Below are 21,693 nucleotides of genomic sequence, written 5' to 3'. Positions count from 1 at the left end.
AGAATACAGAATATGTGATGCTGAATGATTGATGAACTAGGCAGTCCAGATTTTTGTGTGCCATACTGAGGAATTGAAATTGTACTGTATCCAGACTTTGGGAAACTGCAGGACAAGTGACTTGGTTTCCTCAGTAAACAAAGGCAAAGAAAAGAGAAAGAACCTAAGTTTAAAGACACCTAAGAGTCGCATCAACCTGTTGGAATGTATGGATATGTATAAGACAATTGGGGAAATGTGAATAATGTCTACATTACTGTTAGGTTTTTAAAGTGTGATATTGATGGGATTATGGTAGTTTTTAAATTGTGATATTGATGGTATTGTGGACATCTTTAAAAATAGTCTTTATTTTTTAGAGATTGAAGCTGAAATATTCACGGATGAAATTATGTGACATCTAGGATTTGCTCCAGAATAATCTGGTGGGGTGGAGTGGGTGTAGGGGCTGATCCCTAGGGAAATATATCAAGGTCTAGGTGTTGAACAAGATTGACCACGTATTTATGATTATTGAGGTTGAATGATGGATATATGAGAGTTTAGTGTACTATTCCTTCTAGTTTGAGTATGTTTAAAATTAAAAAATTTTTCTAAAGTAAAAAGTTAAAAAATATAACCTATCCAAACTTTATTGTGTATAAGCGTAATTTGGGCAGTCTATTTAAAATGCAGAATTTTGGACCTCCACCCTAGGGAAGTATGGTTGCGTTGCCCAGAAATCTGCATTTGTAGCAAGCACCCAATGTTGAATGAGATTGGTTTTGGGGGCAGGAAGCCACTCAATTGTGAGTGTGTGAGTGACAGGAGCAAATTGATGTATTTGAGCACAGTGGCAGCCAAATGGCTGATGAAGTGGAGGGGGGTAGTAGTGATCCAGGAAAGAGGGGACGCGGGTGTGAGCACGAGGGGCGGCTGCAGATGTGCCAGGGGAGACACTTAAAAGATGGGATTGGTCGGGCCAGGTGATTAACTGAAGATGCGATATAAAGAACAGTAAATATTTCACAGATTTCTGATTAAGCTACTAAGTATTAGCCAAGAGATGGGTGAGGCTGTTCTTCTTCAAGTAAGGGAACATCAAGAAGGGATTTTTGTTCTCTTTCCTTTTTTGTTTTTCTTTTTTGATAGGACATGATGAATGTGATATGTGGGTGGTTGTGGTGGGTCAGGTAATAAGCAGAATGAGGCTACACAGTTGTATATTGAACTACTGGATAAAGAGAGTTGGGGAAGGTTGTTGAACCAGGTAGTTATTAAGAGGGGTTACTTCCCAATTCTGAGCACTACTTTAACCCTCAAACCTTCACATTTCTTTTCTTGAATTTCCCAGTCTGTGAAATGGAGGTGGAAATAGCCACGCTAGCATAAAATAATCAGCTGTGTCTATGGCAGCCTTCAGAATGGAAAACAGGAAATGGACATTTTTTTTCCTCTTTGCAGAACTGGTCTTCAGAGGTCTCTTGATTTGTTTTCTTCCCTCTCCCTTCCACTGCATCCCTTCCATTCTCTCCCCTCCTACAACTCTAGGGTGGAGAGTTCAGAAGAGCCCGTGTATGAGAGTCTAGAAGAATTCCACGTCTTCGTCCTTGCCCATGTGCTTAGGAGGCCCATAGTCGTCGTGGCGGACACCATGCTGAGGGACTCTGGTGGGGAAGGTGAGCCAAGCAGTCCTCACTCTACCATGAGCAGCCCTGTCTGCACCGGGGATAAATGACCCTCGGGGAAAAACACAGTGTAAATTAGAACAATGCACAGTTCTCACAGAGTCAGAGTAAAGCTGCTGCTGCTAAGTCACTTCAGTCGTGTCCGACTCTGTGCGACCCCATAGACGGCAGCCCACCAGGCTCTGCTGTCCCTGGGATTCTCCAGGCAAGAGTACTGGAGTGGGTTGCCATTGCCTTCTCTGCGAGTAAAGCAGTTGAGGTTAATTGATGAAACTTCTTAGGAAAGAATTATTAAACACAGGTTGGACTGAAAGGGGGGCTCAATTGACAGAGTTGGATGGAGAGATTTCCCACTAGGCAAGAATATAGCCATAATAATAATCTGTGATTTCCTGCAGCATTCGCCCCTATTCCCTTTGGGGGAATCTACCTGCCCTTGGAGGTTCCAGCCAGCCAGTGTCACCGCTCCCCTCTGGTGCTCGCCTACGATCAGGCCCACTTTTCTGCACTTGTGTCCATGGAGCAGAAGGAGAATGCCAAGGAACAAGGTACAGAATGCAGTGTCTGGGTCTCTGGTGTCTTTTGGTCTGCTTTATTTTCACTTAGAAGAACTGAAATGAGAGAGGATGGAGGAGGAAAGAACTGAATGACATGCAAGCCCAGACAGAGCATGTTGATGCTGTTTTCTTAAGCTCTAAGATAAACAGAGTTTTGTTTTGTTTTTTAAAAAAAAAGGCTCGGGGGGAAACTCAGCCTGTGTTCCCTGATCTGGAGTAAAGAAGCTTATACATTAAGGTCAAGAACTTTCCAAATGATGCTTTGCTCTATTTTCCTTAATAATGACTTTGAATTCCCTGAATTCACTTTAATTGGCAGGAACATCATGGGTGCTAGCTGACTGGTGGGAAGTCATGGAGATAAGTGGCCTAAATTGTGTTCTGAGTAATAAGGGAAACCCTGCCTGTTATTTTTTTCTGCTAAGACAATTCATCATTAAGAACTGAGATGTGACTACAGTTAGAGACCTTTGGTATGATTCAGCTGCCTTTTTCCTGGAGTCAGTCTGTGTTCAGTTGCCTTCATCTTTCCTCAAGAAGACTCCTTGATCGTATGTGTGTTTCCTCCCCAGCTGTGATCCCACTTACAGATTCAGAGCATAAGCTGCTGCCTTTGCACTTTGCTGTGGACCCTGGAAAGGGCTGGGAGTGGGGCAAAGATGACAATGACAATGTCCGATTGGCGAGGTGAGGCACGCCTAGCCTTTCCATCTGCTTTGTAGCTTCGATCTCTTCCACATGCAGCGTCCGTCTCCCGGGGATTTTCCTCAGCTCAGGGGTGGAGATGGCCACATCCTAGTTCCAGTGTCTTCAGGAAGACGGAGAGGTGGGAGACATATTGGGCACCTGGACTCTTGCCGCTGCTTTTTCTTCCCATGAAACGGAAGGGAATCCTGGGATCTGTTTATAGCGTGAGGCGCATTCTCACAGAATCCCCAGAACAGTGGTCAGGGAATCGAGATGATCAGATCACACTTCTCCCAGCCCAAATGAGAAGGGTTTTAAATAGCTGATCAAAATCATTTGCTCTAGACTTTTGCATTTTTGGGGGAACTTAAATGGCAAGAAAAATATGTTCTCCCCACCACCACCCCGATTTCCCTGAAGTTGGCTTCCTCCTACTTCCAGAGCTTTCTGTGAAGAGCTTAGGAGCGTAAAAGCTCCTGAGCTTTCTGTGAAGAGCTTAGGAGTGTAAAAGCTCCTTTCTCACCTCTTATCCAGTGCTGCCTTCTTTGGGCTCCTGAAACTGGAGCCAACTGGGAAGATTGTGTTTAAAAAAAAAAAAAGAGTTTATGACTTTTTAAGTAAGTTCTCACCTAATTGTCAGAAGCGCCTTCTAAGTAATAAAGCAACAATAATAGTGGGTACTGTTTAGTAAGTATTTCCTATTTTCCAGGCCCTGAGCTGGGCCCTTTCTCAATACTATTTTAATCTTCACAACAGCCCTACAGGATAGATACTATTATCTATACTCATTATCAACCCCTACTGAGTTTCAGGGAGGTTGAAGTGACTTGCTCAAGATTATAAAGCTTAGTAACTGGTGCAGCCATAATTCAAATCAGCCCTGAGTTCTCAGCCATATAGGCTTCTCCCACCCTGCCTCCCAACTGGATCACACTGCTTTGCTGTTTAAAGGCCAGAGTTCTTTGAAATTCTTTTTTTTCTCCTTTTCACAGTGTAATCCTATCCCTAGAGGTCAAATTGCATTTGCTGCATGGCTACATGAACGTGAAGTGGATCCCAGTGTCCTCCGATGCACAGGTGAGGCTTCTCCCACTCCACCCTGGCATGTCCTCCTTTTCATGTCAGGGAGAACAAGGAAATTTGGTGGTGGTCTCCTTCCGAGTCTCTTCGGGATAGTGGCTTACGATTCAATATCAGGAGTAACTGGAAAATACCAGAGAAATTCCAAAAGAGACTTGTCCTGCCTTTCTGCCTGTTAGTGCCCTTTGTTTTCTACATCTTCTCACCAACCAGGCTCTGCTTTCTGATGCTAAACACATTCTTCAGGAGAAGTTTTCTTGAACTTGAGATTGTTATTACTTTATTCTAAGCCCTCTGTACATAGACCTCTGTGTTGGGCACTGGAAGAGATAGAATAGCTTAAAGAGCTCCTGATCTAGTAGGTTCTGAGGATGTCATTATCCATAGAACAGGAACACAGGAGCAAGGGCCAACTGATGGACTCTGGTGCTGAATGTCTGAAAGTGGATGCAGAATGGTTAAGACTTGGGGTGTTTATTCAAAACTTCCTTGAGATTAACTTTGGGCAGAATCTGGCATAGAGAAATTTATAATAAACGCCATTCTAGTGTCTACAGAATATTCTCCCACCTTACCCAGAGGCTATGTATTTGTATAGTTGCACATTGTTCTAGAAGAGCAAAATCTAGTCTTCATTTTGCTTCCTTATTACAGAAGGGCATCACGTTGCAGGGGGGGAGATAAAAGCTAGACATTAGATACACTTTTCCCTGGTTCATGGGGGAGCTGGTGAGCTGGGGAAGGACAGTGCCCTCCTGGGTGATCCTTCCCCTCATGAGAGCAGCGCTTTTCTGGAACCTGGCAGTCATTCCAAGGAAGGAGTTCATTGGGGTGTTACCACCCCTCTCCACATGGTTAATTCCTATAGCAACAGCTGCAGAAGGCCCCATGAGCCAGGTGGATGGGCCGGAGGTTCCTGGGGGCTTCCTTCAACCTAGGCCAATGGAATAACTGTCAGCCATTTTTTTTAATTTAATTTTTTTTATTAAAGTATAGTTGATTTACAGTGTTGTGCCAATCTCCACTGTACAGCAGAGTGACTCAGTTATACACATATAGACATTCTTTTTTTAGATATTCATTTCCATTATGGTTTATCACAGGATCTTTTCCATTATGGTTTATCACAGGATATTGAATGTATTTCCCTGCGCCATACAGAAAGACCTTGTTTATCTGTTCTGTATCTGTCAACCATCTTGTCTCTTCCAGGCTCCACTGGCCCAGCCTGAGTCCCCGACAGCCTCAGCTGGAGATGAGCCCCGGTCCACTCCTGAGTCTGGGGAATCAGACAAAGAGTCAGTTGGCAGCAGCTCTGCCAGCAATGAGGGCAGCAAGAGGAAAGAGAAGTCAAAGCGAGATCGGGAAAAGGACAAGAAGAGAGCAGATTCTGTGGCTAACAAACTGGGCAGCTTTGGCAAAACCTTGGGCAGCAAGCTCAAGAAGAACATGGGAGGCCTGATGCACGGCAAGGGTTCTAAGCCTGGAGGGGTGGGAGCAGGGTCGGGGGTAAGCAGTGGCACTGAGACGCTGGAGAAGAAGAAGAAAAACTCACTGAAGAGTTGGAAGGGTGGCAAGGAGGAGGCAGCTGGGGATGGGCCTGTATCTGAGAAGCCCACATCTGAGTCTGTTGGTAATGGAGGGAGCAGGTATAGCCAGGAGGTGATGCAAAGCCTGAGCATTATGAGGATTGCAATGCAAGGGGAGGGGAAGTTTATTTTTGTTGGCACCCTGAAGATGGGTCACCGCCACCAGTATCAGGAGGAGATGATCCAGCGCTACCTCACTGATGCTGAGGAGAGATTCCTGGCAGAGCAGAAGCAGAAGGAGGCAGAGAGGAAGATCATGAATGGAGGGGTAGGGAGTGGGCCGCCTCCAGCCAAAAAGCCAGAGCCAGATGGTGGGGAGGAGCTGCTGACTGCCCCTCCAGCAGAATCCAAGGCAGTGGCATTCTCTACCGGCTACCCTGGTGGCTTTACTATCCCTCGGCCTTCTGGGGGTGGAGTCCACTGCCAGGAACCCCGGAGGCAGTTGGCAGGGGGGCCATGTGGGGGGGGCCTACCACCATATGCCACCTTCCCCAGACAGTGCCCTCCTGGGCGACCCTACCCCCACCAGGACAGCATCCCTTCTCTGGAGCCAGGCAGTCACTCCAAGGATGGAGCTCACAGGGGTGCACCGTTAGCACCCCACTTCCGCGTGGCTGATTCCTATAGCAACGGCTACAGAGAGCCCCCTGAGCCAGATGGATGGGCTGGAGGTCCCCGGGGGCTTCCCCCAACCCAGACCAAGTGCAAACAACCGAACTGCAGCTTCTACGGACACCCTGAGACAAACAACTTCTGCTCCTGCTGTTACAGGGAAGAACTGAGGAGAAGGGAACGGGAACCGGGTGGGGAGCTGCTGGTGCACAGGTTCTGAACGGGAAACCTTGGAGGGCAAGGGGGCTAAACAAAGAATGTTAAGTCAATTAATTGGCTCATAAGACCCAGCTCCCATGTTGATGGGGCGAATGCAGTAATGTTGGTGTGAATCTGGCTGGAAACTCTTAAGTGTATATACTCTGAAGAGCTGCCAGGCTGGCAAGAGCAGGTCAGGGCTGCATGGTGCCTCGAGGGCTATACTGGTCCTTTGCCGATCTTGACTTGATGGTACTGAGGAGGTACAAGGGGAGAAAGATGATAATTGTGTGTCATAACCCCTTGGGTCCATCCCAGGCCTAAGGGAAAGTGTAAGGGAAGATTCGGTGTGGGGGTGGGTAGGTGGGCAGAAGTCTGGGGGAGGAACTGGCAAAGGAGGTTCTCAGTCAATAAAAGAAAAAACAGACCAAAGTTCTTTTAGGTTGGAAAAAAGCACACGGTGGTGGAGTTGGGAGTGTGGAGGGAAACTGGGAAATTAGATTTACTATTGACTTGAATTAAAGTAGATGTTTAGTGTTGGATAAATTTTTCCTTTTGAAGGATCTGGAAAGACAGGCAGAAATGTGTGCTTCTGGGTGCTTATTAGGAGGGGGATGGCTTAAATCGGTTTAGTGAGATGGCAAAGGCAAGAACTTAAAGGGGGAATCTTTTTCCTCTGAAGTTTGATTTCCTTCTAAACAGCCATCTGTCATCCCTTCTAGTTCGAGAGGAGATTACCGATTGCCCCCTATCTTTTCCTCATCCTTTTTGAGGGCTGAGCTCAGCTAAATTAAGAAGGTTGTGATTTTTTTTAAGACTTTAATTTTATTAAAAAAAAAAAAAAACACACAAAAAATGTTCCCTCTGGGGAAGGCAAGAGAATGATAAGAACAGCTGTGTATGTTGAATTTTTTCCAGGTGAATTGGTGCAGAGGTGATCTTTTTTTAACTACTAGCAATAACCACACATTTGAGTGCGCCTTGGGAGGGGGTGGGAGGAGGACAGACTTTTGGCCAGACTGTTTCAAACAAAACCAAAAACCTAAATAGAGCACTACCATCCTCTGCTGCTGCATTTCTGTAGAAAGCAACTTATTTTTTGGATTTTTTTTTTTTTTTTTAAGAAAAGAAACAAAAAGACCCTAGCAAGCAAAAAACATTTTAAAAAATTAGTTTTTCCCCTCCTATTTAAGTGATTCTTTCTCCTTCGTCTCTACTTTTGGAGAATGAACTTAACATCCCGGCTTCTTTTGTTAAGCCATAGCTGACCTTAATCTGTGGTTAGTTTATTAAAATAATTAAAAAAATACTTTGTAAGAAGAGATATTTTTGATAATAGGACTGATGTCAAAACTTGGGATAGGGGTTAGGGGCAATTTATAAAGAGGTAGTTAGAGAAATATATATTTTAGTGAACTATAACCACAGATCACAGATTACTCCCAATGAGCTGATCTGTCATTGGATCTTCCTCCTCTCCCCAAACCATCCTTTTCCCCAGGGGGTGGGAGTGGGAGTGGGTCTGTGGACACAGTAGTGGGGGAGCTCCTTTGCATTTTGCACAAAGCACAAGTCTGGACAGCCTATGCTCTGGCCAGCACCATTTCTAAGAGCTTTAAACTGGAGGACCTATCCTAGGCCACTTTTCCCTAGTCTTTAAATTATTTCTTTCTGGGGGAAAAAAAAAAATCAACTATGCAATTGTATACACTCCTGGGTGCATATGAAGAAGGGAAATAAGTGTACTTAAATGTGTCTAGAGTGTTAATTGGGGCTATTTTTCTGTATTTGGATTTCTCTTTTGAGGTGTGTACTCTTAAACCATCCTGTGGAATGTAATCCTCATATTGATCCAAGGCAGACATGGGTTGGGGGTGTGCGTTGGGGGGACTTGTGTTTGCCATATGTTGCTTCTGCCCAATCAGGAAGGTTGTCATCCCACCTCCCCCTTGATAACAAAGTCAGCCAAGACTGTCCTCTTCATTGGAACTTCTCACAATTTAGAAGTTTCCTTTCTCCTCAACAAACTCGAAAAGCCACTTATTTTCTAAATCTGATTGTCTGTTGATTTAATAATTTCCATGGCTATTAATTCTTAGGCTTTTATTTGGAAATGGATGTGTTAAGGAAGCAATGAGATCAAAGGAGATAGGTTCCAAAGGAGGGTATGTTTGTATTCCCAGGCAGGACTGGGGCTGGTGTGAGAGGAGCATTCCCTTCAGGGTCAAAACTTAAGGAGATGCCAGAAGCTCACTAATCAAGAAAAATACTGTTTTAATGCAGCATTTAAGAAAATTAATGCAAAAAATCCATCATGAGCAAAATATCAAAATCTTTAAAACAGACAGGATCCATCAGAACTGGGGTTAGAGTGAGGGAAGAAAAGCTGAATTGAGCAAGGAGGGGTTGAATCTTGTCTTCATTTAAAATTTTGATAACTTTATTCATTGTGGCTCTTTTTATATTAGTTTTGATTTTCAGAATATATTGTGTGAAAATATCATCTTGGTCACTGGCTTTTGAGGCATCCTTAAATTTTGTGCCCAAAGTGAGTGCCTTGCTCACCTCACCCCATGTCTGGGCTTAGAACAACACTGGTGACACCACCACCATATGAACTTCTGTCCCCTAATATGCACCCAAACAGCAAGTGACTCAAACTCACACCTAGAATTTGCACAGCTCACCTAGCTTTCCCGTAGGCATCCATCTATATCATAGGATTTTGGCCTGGACCAATAGGAATGGAAACAGACCAGGGATTTTCCCAGAGAATAAAACCAGGAAACTTTTAATTCTCCACTGGACTGCTGTGTTTGGATTTGATCTATTAGTCTAGTTAATATTTTTGTTTTTAAAAACTGAGGACAAATGAACAAAAATGGAAACCTTGTGTCATGTTTGCTTTTGTTTTGATTTATAAACTGACCAACCCCAATCCCTTTTGACTTCTTCAAATAAAAAGGTGGAAATTCTGAGGGGTGCCCAAGGGGGTGAAAATGGTGAAAAAAGGCGGTGGGGGGGGGGGGGAGGTTATTTAGGCCCTATAGCTTTTTCACTAAGAATTTTTTGTTTTTAATTTGGGAAGGTAACTTTATTGAGGCGTTAAGAAAAAAAAAATAACCTCTCCATTCTAAAAATGAGGGACCCTGAGTCAATGGATATTTTTCCGTAGGGATGAGTAAAGTCTGTTCTGCTTTATATTTTGAGACGGCTGTAGGATGGGAAGGTGGTGAAAAATTGCCTGGGAAATGACAGTATTTGGGGAGGGAGAAGAGGCAACCTCGTGCAATTACTGTGTTGTGGGGAAGGGAGGAGAGGGGTATGTGACATGCACTCCAAGGGAGCCAAATTCCTTAGTTGAGGGTGTGATTGAAGGGGTGGGGGGGGCGGGGGCAGGCCCTTCAATCCTAATTGAGGGATATCATCTCTCAGGCTTAAATAAGTGCACTTAGTTATTTTAACCCAAGGCACTGGGGTACCTACTGAGGTGGTTATTGGAGAGGGGAGATTTTCAGGGCTCCTATTTTTCCCTTTTTGATTTCAGACAGTGCTACCGCCTCTACCCACCCTAGGTTCTCCATCTCAGCACTGATGGAGCAAATAGGTCTATAGGACATGCCTCCAGATTCCTCCTTTTAATTTATGCTGATGTTTGATTGAGAGTTACAAGACTTAACCAAACATTTTCCCCTCACACTGGATTCTACAGCAAAATAAAATGATGATATTAAAAGGGTTTTTTTTTTTTTTTAAGATTCAGTCTCTTTATGGAGTGGGATGGTGTTCAACTCAGTGCTCTCTGGGGCCTAGATGGAAGTTCCTTCCCTCTGCTGTTAGCTGTTTCTTCTCAAGTGAAACTAAAGCTCACAGACCAACTAAACAAAAATCAGCAATGACTTTTTAGTGTATGTTTGGGAGTGATACTGAGCTGGAAAGGATGGAGCTGGTTCTGAATGACCTCTGAGAACCTAGCATTTGCTATTCTTACCACTTGCTATACAGCCACATGTCCAAAGTTCCAGTCACATTTTATCTTTCCCAATAAAGGAGTTTCAAAAATAATTGTCCCCAAGTTACTCCAACACCTCTGGACTCTGCATTCTCTTCTTTCTCCAAGGAGTCAGTGTCCCAGACCCACCACCACAGGTGAGAAGACAGAATTAGTAGTCCCTTCTCGTCCTGGAATCACCTGCACCACAGATTTTTCTAATTTCCTTTTCCCTCCAGGCCCTTCAACTACAGATTCAGTGACTCATACAGGCAGTCTGTTTCTTTCGCTTTGTAGAAATCACAGGCTGTTTTGCCCCCTGAACTTAAGTGGATTAACAAAATATTAGGATACCCTCCATGGAGACTTTCTCCACAATCCCTCCCTTTACTGGCCACTTGGGTAAGGGTTGCTAGAAAAGAGGAAGGGAAGCTGGCTGCCAGTAGCGCAGAGAGGAGCAGGGTGGGGAGGACCTTGGCCTCTTTCTGTGCTTATAACTGGATCTATGATTCATCTTGTGAGTCACTCAGCTCCACCTCCTTCCTCTAGCTGCCCCTCCCGGCAGCCTTCACTCCTGGCACAAACCTGCAACCAGACCAGGATTCTGAAAATGGAAAAATCTGATACAGACACTTGCCTCTCCACCATTCCTTTCATCCCCTAAACATCCACTGGGGGTGTGGGGGGTGGTCAGAGGCGGGGTGGGGTGGGGGTCCTCCTGTTACTTAACACTCAGCTGCTGTCCCCTTTGCATTCCTGGTTAGATGCTGATCCAAGTCACCCGTCTTTTTTCTGGCTCTGACCTTCCCCCATCCCCCCTCATGTTTTCTCTATTCTCCTGCTGTTCTACACCTCAAGTATTAAAGAATAGAATGAGGCTCTTGACTGAAGGGTGGTGGGGAGAAGGAAAGTGGATAATGGATTTTTAAATTGTGGTACACACCTTTTTCTATTGCCACAGACCTTGGGAAATATTTTCTTCCCGCGAGGGATTGAGGCTGATGGAATGCAGGTGGGGGTGGGGAATGTAGCAGCTCTTAGGACTTGTAGAATCAGGCTTCTGGGACGCCTTCCTAGCAGGTGTATGCCTCTTTGTTCCAGATGGACTCCCTGTCTCACGATATCTTCACTATTTCCACAGTTGCAGCCAAGACAGGGAACTTTTCAAAACTGAGGCCGGAAGGGTGTGTGTGCTGGGGGGAGGAGAGTTGAGTGTCACTCTGGAAAACTGGGGACCCCACCTAAGGACTGCTGCCTCTGTACAAACTCAAAATCAATAAAACAGCAGCTCAGTAATTTCTTATTTTGTATCTTGTCTTTTTCATATCTAAAGGTAGATTTTTGCATACCTACCCTAGTTAATGTTCCTTTACTTCTCTCCTACAGCCTTCCCCACCCATCTTTGCTTCTTGGGTTTCAAGGGGGAGGGTTGGGGGATGGGACTGTTGCACTGAACAGAGGGTTCCAGCCCTCAGCTTTCAAAGTCCTCAACATGAATCATTAATTTGGAGATCTGATGTCTGGGTTGGAGGGAGGGCTCCTGTACCTGGAATGGGCTCTAGTTTCCAATTGTTTGGATGGGGTGTGTGTGTGTGTGTGTTTCTTGTGTGTGTGTGTGTGTGTGTTTCTTTGGGCCTCCCACCCCCAGCCGTAGAACTTGCATGTACCCGTACCTGTGTCAGCATCCTGCAGATATTTCAGTTTCTCTCCCTACTTTTCCACTGCACCCTTCACATGAGATATGTTTCACGCTCTCTGGAGAAGAATATACAAAAACACTTCCACTTGCCCCCACCCCAATTCTTGGGCTTCCCCAGGCAAAAATCCCGACGGCCAATTTCCATTTATTTCTTCTCAACCACTTTAGTTCAGACTGTCAGGAGAGGTGGTAAGGAGACCTGAAGTACTTCTAATCATTCCTCGCATCCCCTTAAAGAAGACAAAAACAGCTTCCCAGGGAAGCCATCAGTGAGAGTCCAGGGAAGTGGCCCAAATGATTTCAGTTTAATACTTGTCATTACTGCTTCACTCAAATAGTCCCCAAAGCTCATGAACAGAAAGAGGGTAGGATCTGGGTTTGGAGTAAAGAAGGGAATGTGGTTATTTTCTCAGTTCCCCAATTTTCCCTCACCTTTCTTAGGCTCCTCCACTTTCCACTTTTCCAAAATTGTGTGTCTTCTCCTTTAAGGGGCTGGGCATCTCTTCCGCCCTCTCCAGAGTCGACTGAAGTTTCCGTGGAGCCTTCTCTAGCTGGACTGGACACACCTTTCAAAAGACCCCAAATCGTGCTCCTTGCACCTCAAATGCTCCTTTCCCTTGAATCTTCCTCCTGCCCCTCTCCCTGACTTCCCTCCTGCTAGCCACAGGATTCAGCCTCTCCTCAAGGGGCTTGAGCATCCTCGAGGTTTTCCACCCTTGACTGCTCCATCCCCGGATGGAGCCAGAAAAATGTGGTGGGGGGGCCGGGGCCAGAGTTTCAACATCGCCCCCCAGAAGGAGGAGCCAGAGATGGGGGTAAGGAGAGGAAAACGGCTTGGGGGAAGGGTTTGTCATATAGAGGGTGCGAATGGGGGTGATGTGGAGAAAAAGAAAAGAATCTAGAGGCGGAGGGTATGTCTCATATCAACCTCTGGTTGATGGTGCTTGGTCTTTTTTGCAGTCTCAAGTTCATTGTCTCATTATCCATTAACCAGCCCCTCCCTTCCTTAACTCTCTGCTGACGCCTGTCCTGAGCTCTCCACAGCCACTGATCGCAGTGTCTCCTGAGAGTCTGAGTGTAGGCCTCCAGGGTGGCTGCTGAAGTAAGCCCAGACTCCAGGACCAGAGAAGCTTGGGGATTAACCCTACACCCTTCACAGCTCTCTGGACCGAAGTCTGTGCAGGGGACTGGGATGCCAGAGCCCAGGAGTCGTCAGCTGGGCAGCTGCCTGGCCTCTGGAGGCCTCCCAGGTAATAATGCCTTCCCAATACTTTTGATTTCCAGACTGTTCCAAATTTCACACTCCTCAAACCCTGTTTCAAACCTCACTAAAGATACCTCTGTATTCCTCTTCTGGCTCAAAGTGCTTTTGCCTAAAGTTTGCTCTATTCTCTGCCCAGGGCTGGCTAGGAGCTTGATGGTCCCTCTGTTTTCTTGACGTTACTCCTCCTCTCATTAACTTATTCAAAAATATTTGAGGGCCTAAAATCTCTCCTCCTAAGCTTTCATTCTTGTGGGGTTAGGGAGGAATCTTGGTCTTTCCTCTTTAGATTCCCCTGTTGCAGAAAAACTGGCCTCTGTTCACCTACACTGAATAGAAAGAGGTTTAAAGGAGAGAGAGCTTTAAAGGAGTAGAAAAGAAAAGAAAAAAAAAAAAAAAAGAGTAGAAAAGAGTAGCTTTATTACTTTGCCAGGCAAACGGGGCCACAGCAAGCTAACGCTCTCAAGACTGTGCCCTTTCCCTTCCTGGGAAGTTGGAAGAGGTCTTATAGTTTTAGGGTGGGAAATGGGACTGAAGATAAGGATAAGGGTTGATGTAGACTTGCATTCTTCTCCTCTTGGAGTCACTGGAATCATTAGAGCTGGCTTGGGGCCATTCCAGAACAGGTTCTGGTGGTCCTCAAGGTCATTGTCCTATGACATTCCTTCTGGAAAGAAGAAAGCTCCCAAGGAAAGGGAAAGCTTCCAAGGGAAGGTTGTCTTGGAGGGGTAAACATCAAGTAGCCAGAAGGCAATCATTTTCAGAGTGCAATTAAGCAAGAAAGAGAGGGAGAACAAACATGGCTAGGTTGAGTGAGTGGAGAGAATAAGGGCTGCCTAAGGGCTAACCTTCTCCAAGGCTTCTTCCTTGGAGATGGAAATAGCAACCCACTCCAGTAGTCTTGTCTGGAGAATCCCATGGAGGGAGGAGCCTGGTAGGCTACAGTCCATGGGGGAAAAGAGTCGGACACGACTGAGCGACTTCACTCACTCACTCACTCAAGGGCTAACATAATGGAGTGACTCAACTAGTTTCTGCTACAGAATGTCTGAGAGGAGTGTGTGTATACGAGTGGGGGCAACACTGCGAACAGTCATAACCTGGCTTCCCTTCTTGCCCTGCAGGGGAGCGGATTCTAGCATGGGCCCCAGGGGTGAGGAAGGGGCTGGAACCTGAAATGCCTGGAACCCTGATCTGCAGCAACTTGAGGGTCACCTTCCAGCCCTGTGGATGGCAGCGGAGTCAGGTGAGGAGGTTACGGCAGTGGAAAGGACAACTAGTGGCAAGTGGAAAGGGAGTCTAGAAGATTTAGACAAACATTATAGAAGTGAGAGAGTTATGCTTAAAGGGCTGTCTTCTAAGAGTATCAAGGATTGTTGTTGGGAAGCATCTCTAGGGAGGTTAGGGCTGTCAAGATAGGACAATGAATGAGACTTCACATGTCTTTAGCATCAGTCATGTGCTTCTTCTAGGAGACTCCCCTGAGCAGTGAGTATGATTTTTCCCTGGCCAACATTGGGCGATTAGAAGCTGGTAAGTGTGGCGGTTTGGTGAAAGGGCTCACTGTGGGTGCTGGAACCCTTCCTCATCCTTCCTGTATTCTCAGAGGACAGACTGAGTGGATGGAGTGGGATGGGCTAGAAGAGTTCCTCCTAGAGGGACCCTGATTCATGGCTATACCACTCTTTAACTCTTGACTTCAGTGAATGGCCCTTCCCGAGTCCAGCTCCTCCGACCAGGGTCCCTGCTTAAATTTATCCCTGAGGAGATTCTGATTCATGGCCAAGACTTCCGGCTACTCAGAGTCGGTTTTGAGGCTGGAGGACTAGAGCCTCAGGCCTTTCAGGTAAGAGGTCTTCAACCCAAGAATCCCTCCTCCCCTTAGAATCTTGGGATCCTTTCCCTCGCAATCCCCAATAGTCCCATCTCTCAAGATCCCTCTCATCATTCTCTCTGCTTCTCTCCTCTAGGAAAGACTAAAATGAGAGTATGGTGAGAGTAAAGGCCTGAGGAGTGTAACTGTGGATGAGTGTCTTCCTTTGAAAAACAGGGAGGGTTGGACAAGATTATTCCCAAGATTCCTCCCAGCACTACCATTCTGTCATTTTGTGGTTCTAAATGTGTTTTCCTGACTCCAGTGTTCATGACCAGTGGAGGCTCCCTTTGTTAGGGACAGTCTTCACTTTTCTTCTCTATTAGTGGCCAAGACAGTGAAACAACATATGAGCCTTATTGCCTCCTTTTTACTTTAGTCTGAGGCAAAGGATGGGCTGTCCTTTCTTCCACAGGTGACCATGGCCATTGTCCAAGCCAGAGCTCAGAACAGTCTAGCCCAACAGTATGCAGGGATAACCCTGAGCAAGGCTGGTGAGTGAGGGTGCTTTGGGGGTAAGGAAAGGGTAGAGTCTGAAAAGCAGAAGCTGGCTGGAGACAGAAGAGCTAAGCTGTCTCTGGTTCGTCTTCCTCCTCCTCTTGTGCTGACCTCCTGCCCTAGGCCAGAGTTCTGACTCCAGAAAACCACCTATTCCCCTCTTGGAGACAATAGAAGACTGGGAGACTGAGCGGAAAAAGCAGGCAGCCAGGGGCTGGAGAGTCAGCACTGTCAATGAGAGGTTCGACGTAGCCACCAGGTGATGCCCCAGTCCACCCAACCCCGTGCTGCCCCATCAATCTTCCCACGCTACTCTGATCTTCTAGAACTTGGCACTTCCCACAAACTCCAGCCTCCAAGGATGTCCACAAAGCCAGCCCCCTTATCTTCTAGATCTCTAAACCTGAGGTCCTTCAGAATGATGCCTCCTAAGCAACTTCCTTGTAACGACAGGTTTGCATTGTATTGAAGTACTGGGCCAGGCTGTGACATAACTCTCAATTTCACAGCCTCCCCCGTTACTTCTGGGTCCCTAACCGAACTCTGGACAGTGAGGTCAGGAGAGCATTTGGCCACTTCCATCAGGGCCGTGGACCGGTCAGTGTGGGGATGATGGTAATATTGGGGGATTAGAGGGTCATGGGGTGTTAGGGGTCATTGTGAAGGGAGGGGATCCTTGAGGTCAGTGCTGGGGCAAGGGTAGGGTGGGGCTAGGAGTTTCTCCCTCAGTGATCCTTCTCTCATCCATGTGAAGCGCCTGTCCTGGCATCACCCTGGGGGCAGTGATCTTCTTCGTTGTGGGGGCTTCTATACAGCCAGTGACCCCAACAAGGAGGATATCAGGTGAGGGGAGGTTTGATAAGCAGAATCGAGGGTTAGATGTGAGGGGCAGACACCTTCTCTTACTTTCTGATTCCCTTCCCTCCAGAGCAGTGGAGTCCATGCTTCAGGCTGGGCATTCAGACGTTGTCCTGGTAGACACCATGGATGAGCTGCCTAGTCTTGCAGATGTCCAACTTGCCCACCTGAGGCTGAGGGCCCTCTGCCTGCCTGGTGAGATAAACTTTGACCCCTCACCCCACCTCTAGGTCTGTTGACCCTAACCTGGTTTGCCCTTTTGCCTGATATGGATGAGTACTCCTTCAGCCCAATAATCCTTCGTTTTCCACTCAACTCCCAATTCCCACAGACCCATTGATTTCCTATCTTCCTGATCCCAACATTTTTTTTTTAAGGCAGCTTTATTGAAATATAATTTACATACCCTAAAATTCACCCTTCACCCATCTTGAGTGTACAATTCAATGCATTTCATTGTATTTACAATGTTGTACAACCATCACAACTTAATTGTAGAAACCTCATGGCCATTTATAGTTACTTCTCATTCCTTTCCCCATAAGCAACAACTACCCAACTTATTACCCCTTAATTCTGGACCCTGAATCCCCAGTTCTCCTTATCTCTTTGCCCTTCTGACTCCTCTGCACTCTCTCAGATTCATCTGTGGCTGAGGATAAATGGCTCTCAGCTCTGGAAGGAACACGATGGTTGGACTACACCAGGTGCTCCATCTTTTTCTGGCATGATTTATAATTCAAACTTCTGTTAACCTGGACTCCTCAGTCTTCCATTAACTCTCCTTGGTTCCCCAAGAAGACTGTTATTTGTTGCTCCTTAGAAGGTGGGGCAGGGCGGCAGGAATTGGGAGTCCGCCTCCATAGTATCCCATGACCCATCACTCCCTTCCTCTAGGCCTATTGTTCTCTTCTCTTCCTCGCCCACCCTCCAGGTCTTGTCTTCGAAAGGCCAGTGACATCTCAGTCTTAGTGACATCCAGGGTTCGCTCTGTAGTACTTCAAGGTGAGTTTCTTGGGCCAACCCACTCCATTCCTTGCCATTTTTCTTTACTCACCTGACTGGATTCTGCTCAGGAAGGGAGATCTAGAAAGTTTCCTTGTCCCCTTCCAGTGCTGGCATCCTCCTCTCATTTTGCTAGGCACTACTCGTGGGAAGATCCTCTGGAGAAGGAAATGGCAACCCACTCCAGTATCTTGCCTGGAAAATCCCATGGATGGAGGAACCTGGTAGGCTTACAGTCCACAAGGTCGCAAAGAGTCGGACACGACTGAGCGACTTCACTTTCACTCGTGTTTCAGTGCTACTTCTGCCTCCCCATTAAGCTTGTGGTTCCTAACAAAGAGGTTCTCAGCCTTCTGTTCTTGTCCTTCCATCAGTGGATGGGGACTGGGATTGGGGGCGGGGGAAGGAAAATGAGGAAAACTGGTTTGGCATTTGATTCTGCTTCCTACATGTGAAGCTGGGTATTTCTATCTTGGTGGAGTATATGAAGTGAATCACTCAAGGTCTTTGTTTTCTCTTCACTTTTATGTGCCCTCTCAATCCTACCTACCCAAAACTTTCCCCCTCTGTGCCTCTTACTTCCTCTTGCCATGTTTTCTTTTCTCACTCTCTTCTGCCCTAGTTTCTTGGCCTTTCTTTCTTTGTCCCTTATCCCTCTTTATCACCCAGAGCGCGGTGATCGTGATTTCAATGGCCTCCTCTCTTCACTCGTCCAGCTGCTTTCAGCCCCTGAAGCCCGAACACTGCTTGGCTTCCAGTCACTAGTGCAACGAGAGTGGGTGGCAGCTGGACATCCTTTCCTGACCCGACTTGGGGGATCTGGGGCCAGTGAAGAGGTGAGAATGTTTGGGGAGGGTATTAAGAAGTACAGGGATGAGGAAATGACATACTAAAATCCATAGGAGGTGAATTAGGTCCAAATTGGGTCTGAGGTTGGGCTGAGCTTGAAAGGAGATCCAGATGAGGGACCACAACCCCCCACCTCAACTAATTTCCACTCCCTGACCACCTTAGTGTCCCCATTCCCACGTCACTCATCCTCCCCATTTAAGTCCCCACAACCCCTTCCAACCTCTTAAATTTCCCTCTTCTCAGGCCCCAGTGTTTCTCCTCTTCCTTGATTGCGTCTGGCAGCTCCTCCAGCAGTTTCCAGCTGAGTTTGAATTTTCTGAGTTCTTCCTTCTTGCTCTTCATGACAGTGTCAGAGTTCCTGACACCCTTACATTCTTGAGAGACACTCCCTGGGAGCGTGGAAAGCAGAGTGGACAGGTCAGCGACTTGCATTTTTGGCTTTCCCCCACCCATTAAGTACTCTCTGGGAGTCTCCTGGTGGGCTAGTGGTTAGGATTCTGGGCATTCACTGCCATGGCCCAGGTTCAATTACTGGTCGGGGAACTGGGATCCCACAAGCTGTGCAGTATGGCCAACAAAAGAACTACTCTCTGAAGTTTACTCTTGAATATGAAAAGTGGTCTGTGGGTGGGAAAGGGGAAGGAGACTGGTGCTTTCTTTCAGGACCGGACTTTCACCCTACATCTGATTTGTTTCTTTGTGTGTGGCTGTGCTGGGTCCTCATTGCTGAGTGGGCTCTTTAGTTGCAGCGACTGGGGAGTGGGGGCATATTCTCCAGGTGTGGTGCATGGAGTTCTCATTGCGGTGGCTTCTCTTGTTGCGGAGCATGGGGCTCTAAGGTGTGTTGGCTTCAGCAGTTGTGGCATGTAGGCTCAGTAGTTGTGACTCCCAAGCTCTAAATCACAGGCTCAATGGTCGTGGTGCTCAGGCTTAGTTGCTCCAAGGTAGATGAGATCTTTCCGGACCAGGGATCCAACCTGTGCCTCTTGTACTGGCAGGTGGATTCTTTACCACTGAGCCACCAGGGAAGCCTTACATCTGATTCTTAGAGTAACAGATGAGTTTCACGATTTATCTCTAAACTGGGGAGGATTATATATTTTTGTTTAACCTTCCTCTTCTTGTTTCCTCCATCTAGTTCAACAACTATACACAAGTCTATACTGCTGGGTACTCCCAGCCCCTGGCTGGGAACTCTATTAACCCACAGCTATCTGTCTGGGACTGGAATTTACGCTACAGCAATAAACAAATACTACAATTCCATAATCCTGGCTATGACCCAGAACACTGCCCAGATTCCTGGCTCCCTAGACAGCAGGTAAGGTGTCCAAAGTTCCTAAATTCCTTTGATTTTTCTCACAGGCTCATCCTACTAGATGAGGAGAAGTGATAGTGTCTGAGTTCCTCATTCCCCTTCTGTTAGTTGCCATTTATAGTCCTAACTGTCCCCAGGAAGACAGAAATCCTAGAAATCACAAACGGCATCTTTTTTTATCCTCCTCATTCTTATTAGTCTTCCTGTCTCATGCACACATTTTTATGTTTTCCTAAAATCAACTTTAATCAGTCCTGAGGCCTAGTTTGAAGTATAATCAGGAGAGCAGATAAAGTGTTCTCAGGGGGAGGCTTGTACTTTGATCACCGGTGCAGTGTGCAGTATGACAGCTGGACATTACTTCATGACCCAGGTTGGGGAAACTGGGGTCATCAGGTTTCTAGGTTGCCAGTTGATTTCCCTTTCCTCCTTAGCCAAGCTTCATGGTTCCGGGCCCCCCCAGTTCTGTGTGGCTCTTCTCTAGAGGGGCCCTGACACCCCTGAATCAACTCTGTCCTTGGCGGGACAGTCCCTCCCTGCTGGCAGTCTCTTCTCGTTGGCTCCCTCGACCTGCTATTTCTTCTGAAAGCCTGGCTGATCAGGAGTGGGGGCTCCCCTCACATTGGGGTGCTTGCCCTTTACCCCCGGGACTGCTGCTGCCTGGATGTCTGGGACCCCAGATCAGGCTCTGGAGACGCTGCTACCTGAGGGGAAGGCCTGAGGTCCAGGTGCGAAGGGAAGACAAAAATTGGGAGTGGGAGAAGGGGTCTGACTGCTGAACCAGATATTCTAGGAGAAACCAGATGTTTCCAGGAGGCAGAAGGGCAAGGGTTTGGGGGACTGGGAAGTGAGATACCATTCCTATTGGTATCAAAGTGGATAGATTTGGGAGTGTGGGAAAACTGCTTCTGGCTTATATCAAGTGGAACCTAGGGCAGAGTTGGAGGGGGAAAGGGAACTAAGAATTAAGGATCCTCTCTGCCTCTCTTCACCCTCTTCCCAGATGGGCCTCTCAGCTCCCACAATCTCTGGTCTCCAGGAGGAGCTATCCCACCTTCAGGAGTTATTAAGGAAATGGACACCACGGATATCTCCCGAGGATCACTCCAAGAAAAGAAACCCAAATACCATTCTCTCCCAATCCTGTTGAAATTGGCTTTCTCACGGGGCAGGACAGAAGGTGGTCTGGGGTGAGGGAGAGTTTTGTCTAATCCTTCGGTTTTTCTTGGACTTCTTGGTGTCTCAGACGGTAAAGGGTCTGCCTACAATGCAGGAGACCAGGGTTCCATCCCTGGGTCGGGAAGATCCCCTGGAGAAGGAAATGGCAACCCACTGCAGTACTTTTGCCTGGAGAATCCCATGAACGGAGGATCTTGTTAGGCTACAGTCCATGAGGTCGCAAAGAGTCGGACACGACTGAGCGACTTCACTTTGGTTTTTCTTACCTGGTCTTGCTGCCTCGGCTTTCATAAACAACATCACTGACCTGAGTTTCTATTGCAGATAAGCGGTGCTAACCTTATCCAACTCTTACCCTGCCTTGTTTGGTTTAAATAGTTCTTGTCATTTGAAGAATTAAGAAACAAAAACAATCCAGAACACTTCTTTTTTCAGGGCAAGTCCATGCCTTTGGGATGGAAATTTTGGATATCGCGCTGGTAAATTGTGATAACCAGGTATACTGTTTATCAGTGCTAACAAGATGGCCTACAGGCCTCCTTCTCACCTCCTCTTGCTGCTGCTTTAATTCCAATTTCTATTTCTTCCATTATAGTTTTCAATGGGTATGGAGTATACATGGGACACCCCATCTCTTCCAATTATATATTTTCGTGGTGACATTTCTATTTAAGGAGTTCATTAAAGCACAATATTTATACACGCCGCTGGCATTATTTGTGTCTGATTAAAGGAACCTTAAGTAAGGAAGTGGTGGGAGAGGAGGGAA

General features: G+C 46.6%; 2 protein-coding genes across 4 annotated transcripts in view; both read left to right on the top strand.

Moving 5' to 3' along the window:
• The window catches only part of OTUD7B (OTU deubiquitinase 7B), a 57,244-nt gene extending 47,961 nt beyond the window's left edge, over window positions 1-9,283 (top strand). For both annotated transcript variants that reach the window (XM_043457189.1, XM_043457200.1), the window contains 5 exons: window positions 1,531-1,658; window positions 2,066-2,215; window positions 2,797-2,911; window positions 3,904-3,988; window positions 5,204-9,283. In XM_043457189.1, coding sequence (XP_043313124.1) covers window positions 1,531-1,658; window positions 2,066-2,215; window positions 2,797-2,911; window positions 3,904-3,988; window positions 5,204-6,412 — 1,687 coding nt within the window. In that variant the 3' untranslated portion in view covers window positions 6,413-9,283. The remainder of the gene's footprint in view (window positions 1-1,530; window positions 1,659-2,065; window positions 2,216-2,796; window positions 2,912-3,903; window positions 3,989-5,203) is intronic.
• A 3,283-nt stretch (window positions 9,284-12,566) lies between these two features.
• On the top strand, window positions 12,567-21,629 carry MTMR11 (myotubularin related protein 11). Of its 2 annotated transcripts, XM_043457212.1 has the most exons (17): window positions 12,576-12,895; window positions 13,240-13,330; window positions 14,466-14,587; window positions 14,814-14,874; window positions 15,045-15,187; window positions 15,630-15,708; window positions 15,836-15,971; window positions 16,222-16,309; window positions 16,467-16,555; window positions 16,641-16,765; window positions 17,211-17,277; window positions 17,505-17,575; window positions 18,245-18,411; window positions 18,671-18,844; window positions 19,566-19,748; window positions 20,180-20,473; window positions 20,749-21,629. In XM_043457212.1, the coding sequence occupies exons 1-17, from the start codon at window positions 12,830-12,832 to the stop codon at window positions 20,893-20,895; spliced, it is 2,103 nt and encodes a 700-aa protein (XP_043313147.1). In that variant the 5' UTR covers window positions 12,576-12,829; the 3' UTR covers window positions 20,896-21,629. The 2 variants fall into 2 exon arrangements, with proteins under 2 accessions (XP_043313156.1, XP_043313147.1); XM_043457221.1 differs by lacking the exon at window positions 18,671-18,844 and having other exon boundaries at window positions 12,567-12,895.
• The last annotated feature ends 64 nt before the right edge of the window (window positions 21,630-21,693 follow it).

Source organism: Cervus canadensis, chromosome 2, assembly GCF_019320065.1.
Source record: "Cervus canadensis isolate Bull #8, Minnesota chromosome 2, ASM1932006v1, whole genome shotgun sequence".
NCBI classification, from domain to species: domain Eukaryota; kingdom Metazoa; phylum Chordata; class Mammalia; order Artiodactyla; family Cervidae; genus Cervus; species Cervus canadensis.
Note: the sequence above shows the minus strand (reverse complement) of the source record. Positions and strands in the feature narration are given on the sequence as shown.

Coding starts and splice junctions, on each gene's coding strand:
- MTMR11 (XM_043457212.1), top strand. CDS start 12,830: ATGTGGTGGGGGGGCCGGGGCCAGAGTTTCAACATCGCCCCCCAGAAG. Junction 15,188..15,629: donor TAGAGCCTCAGGCCTTTCAG/GTAAGAGGTCTT, acceptor TTTCTTCCACAG/GTGACCATGGCCATTGTCCA. Junction 17,278..17,504: donor CGATGGTTGGACTACACCAG/GTGCTCCATCTT, acceptor CCCACCCTCCAG/GTCTTGTCTTCGAAAGGCCA.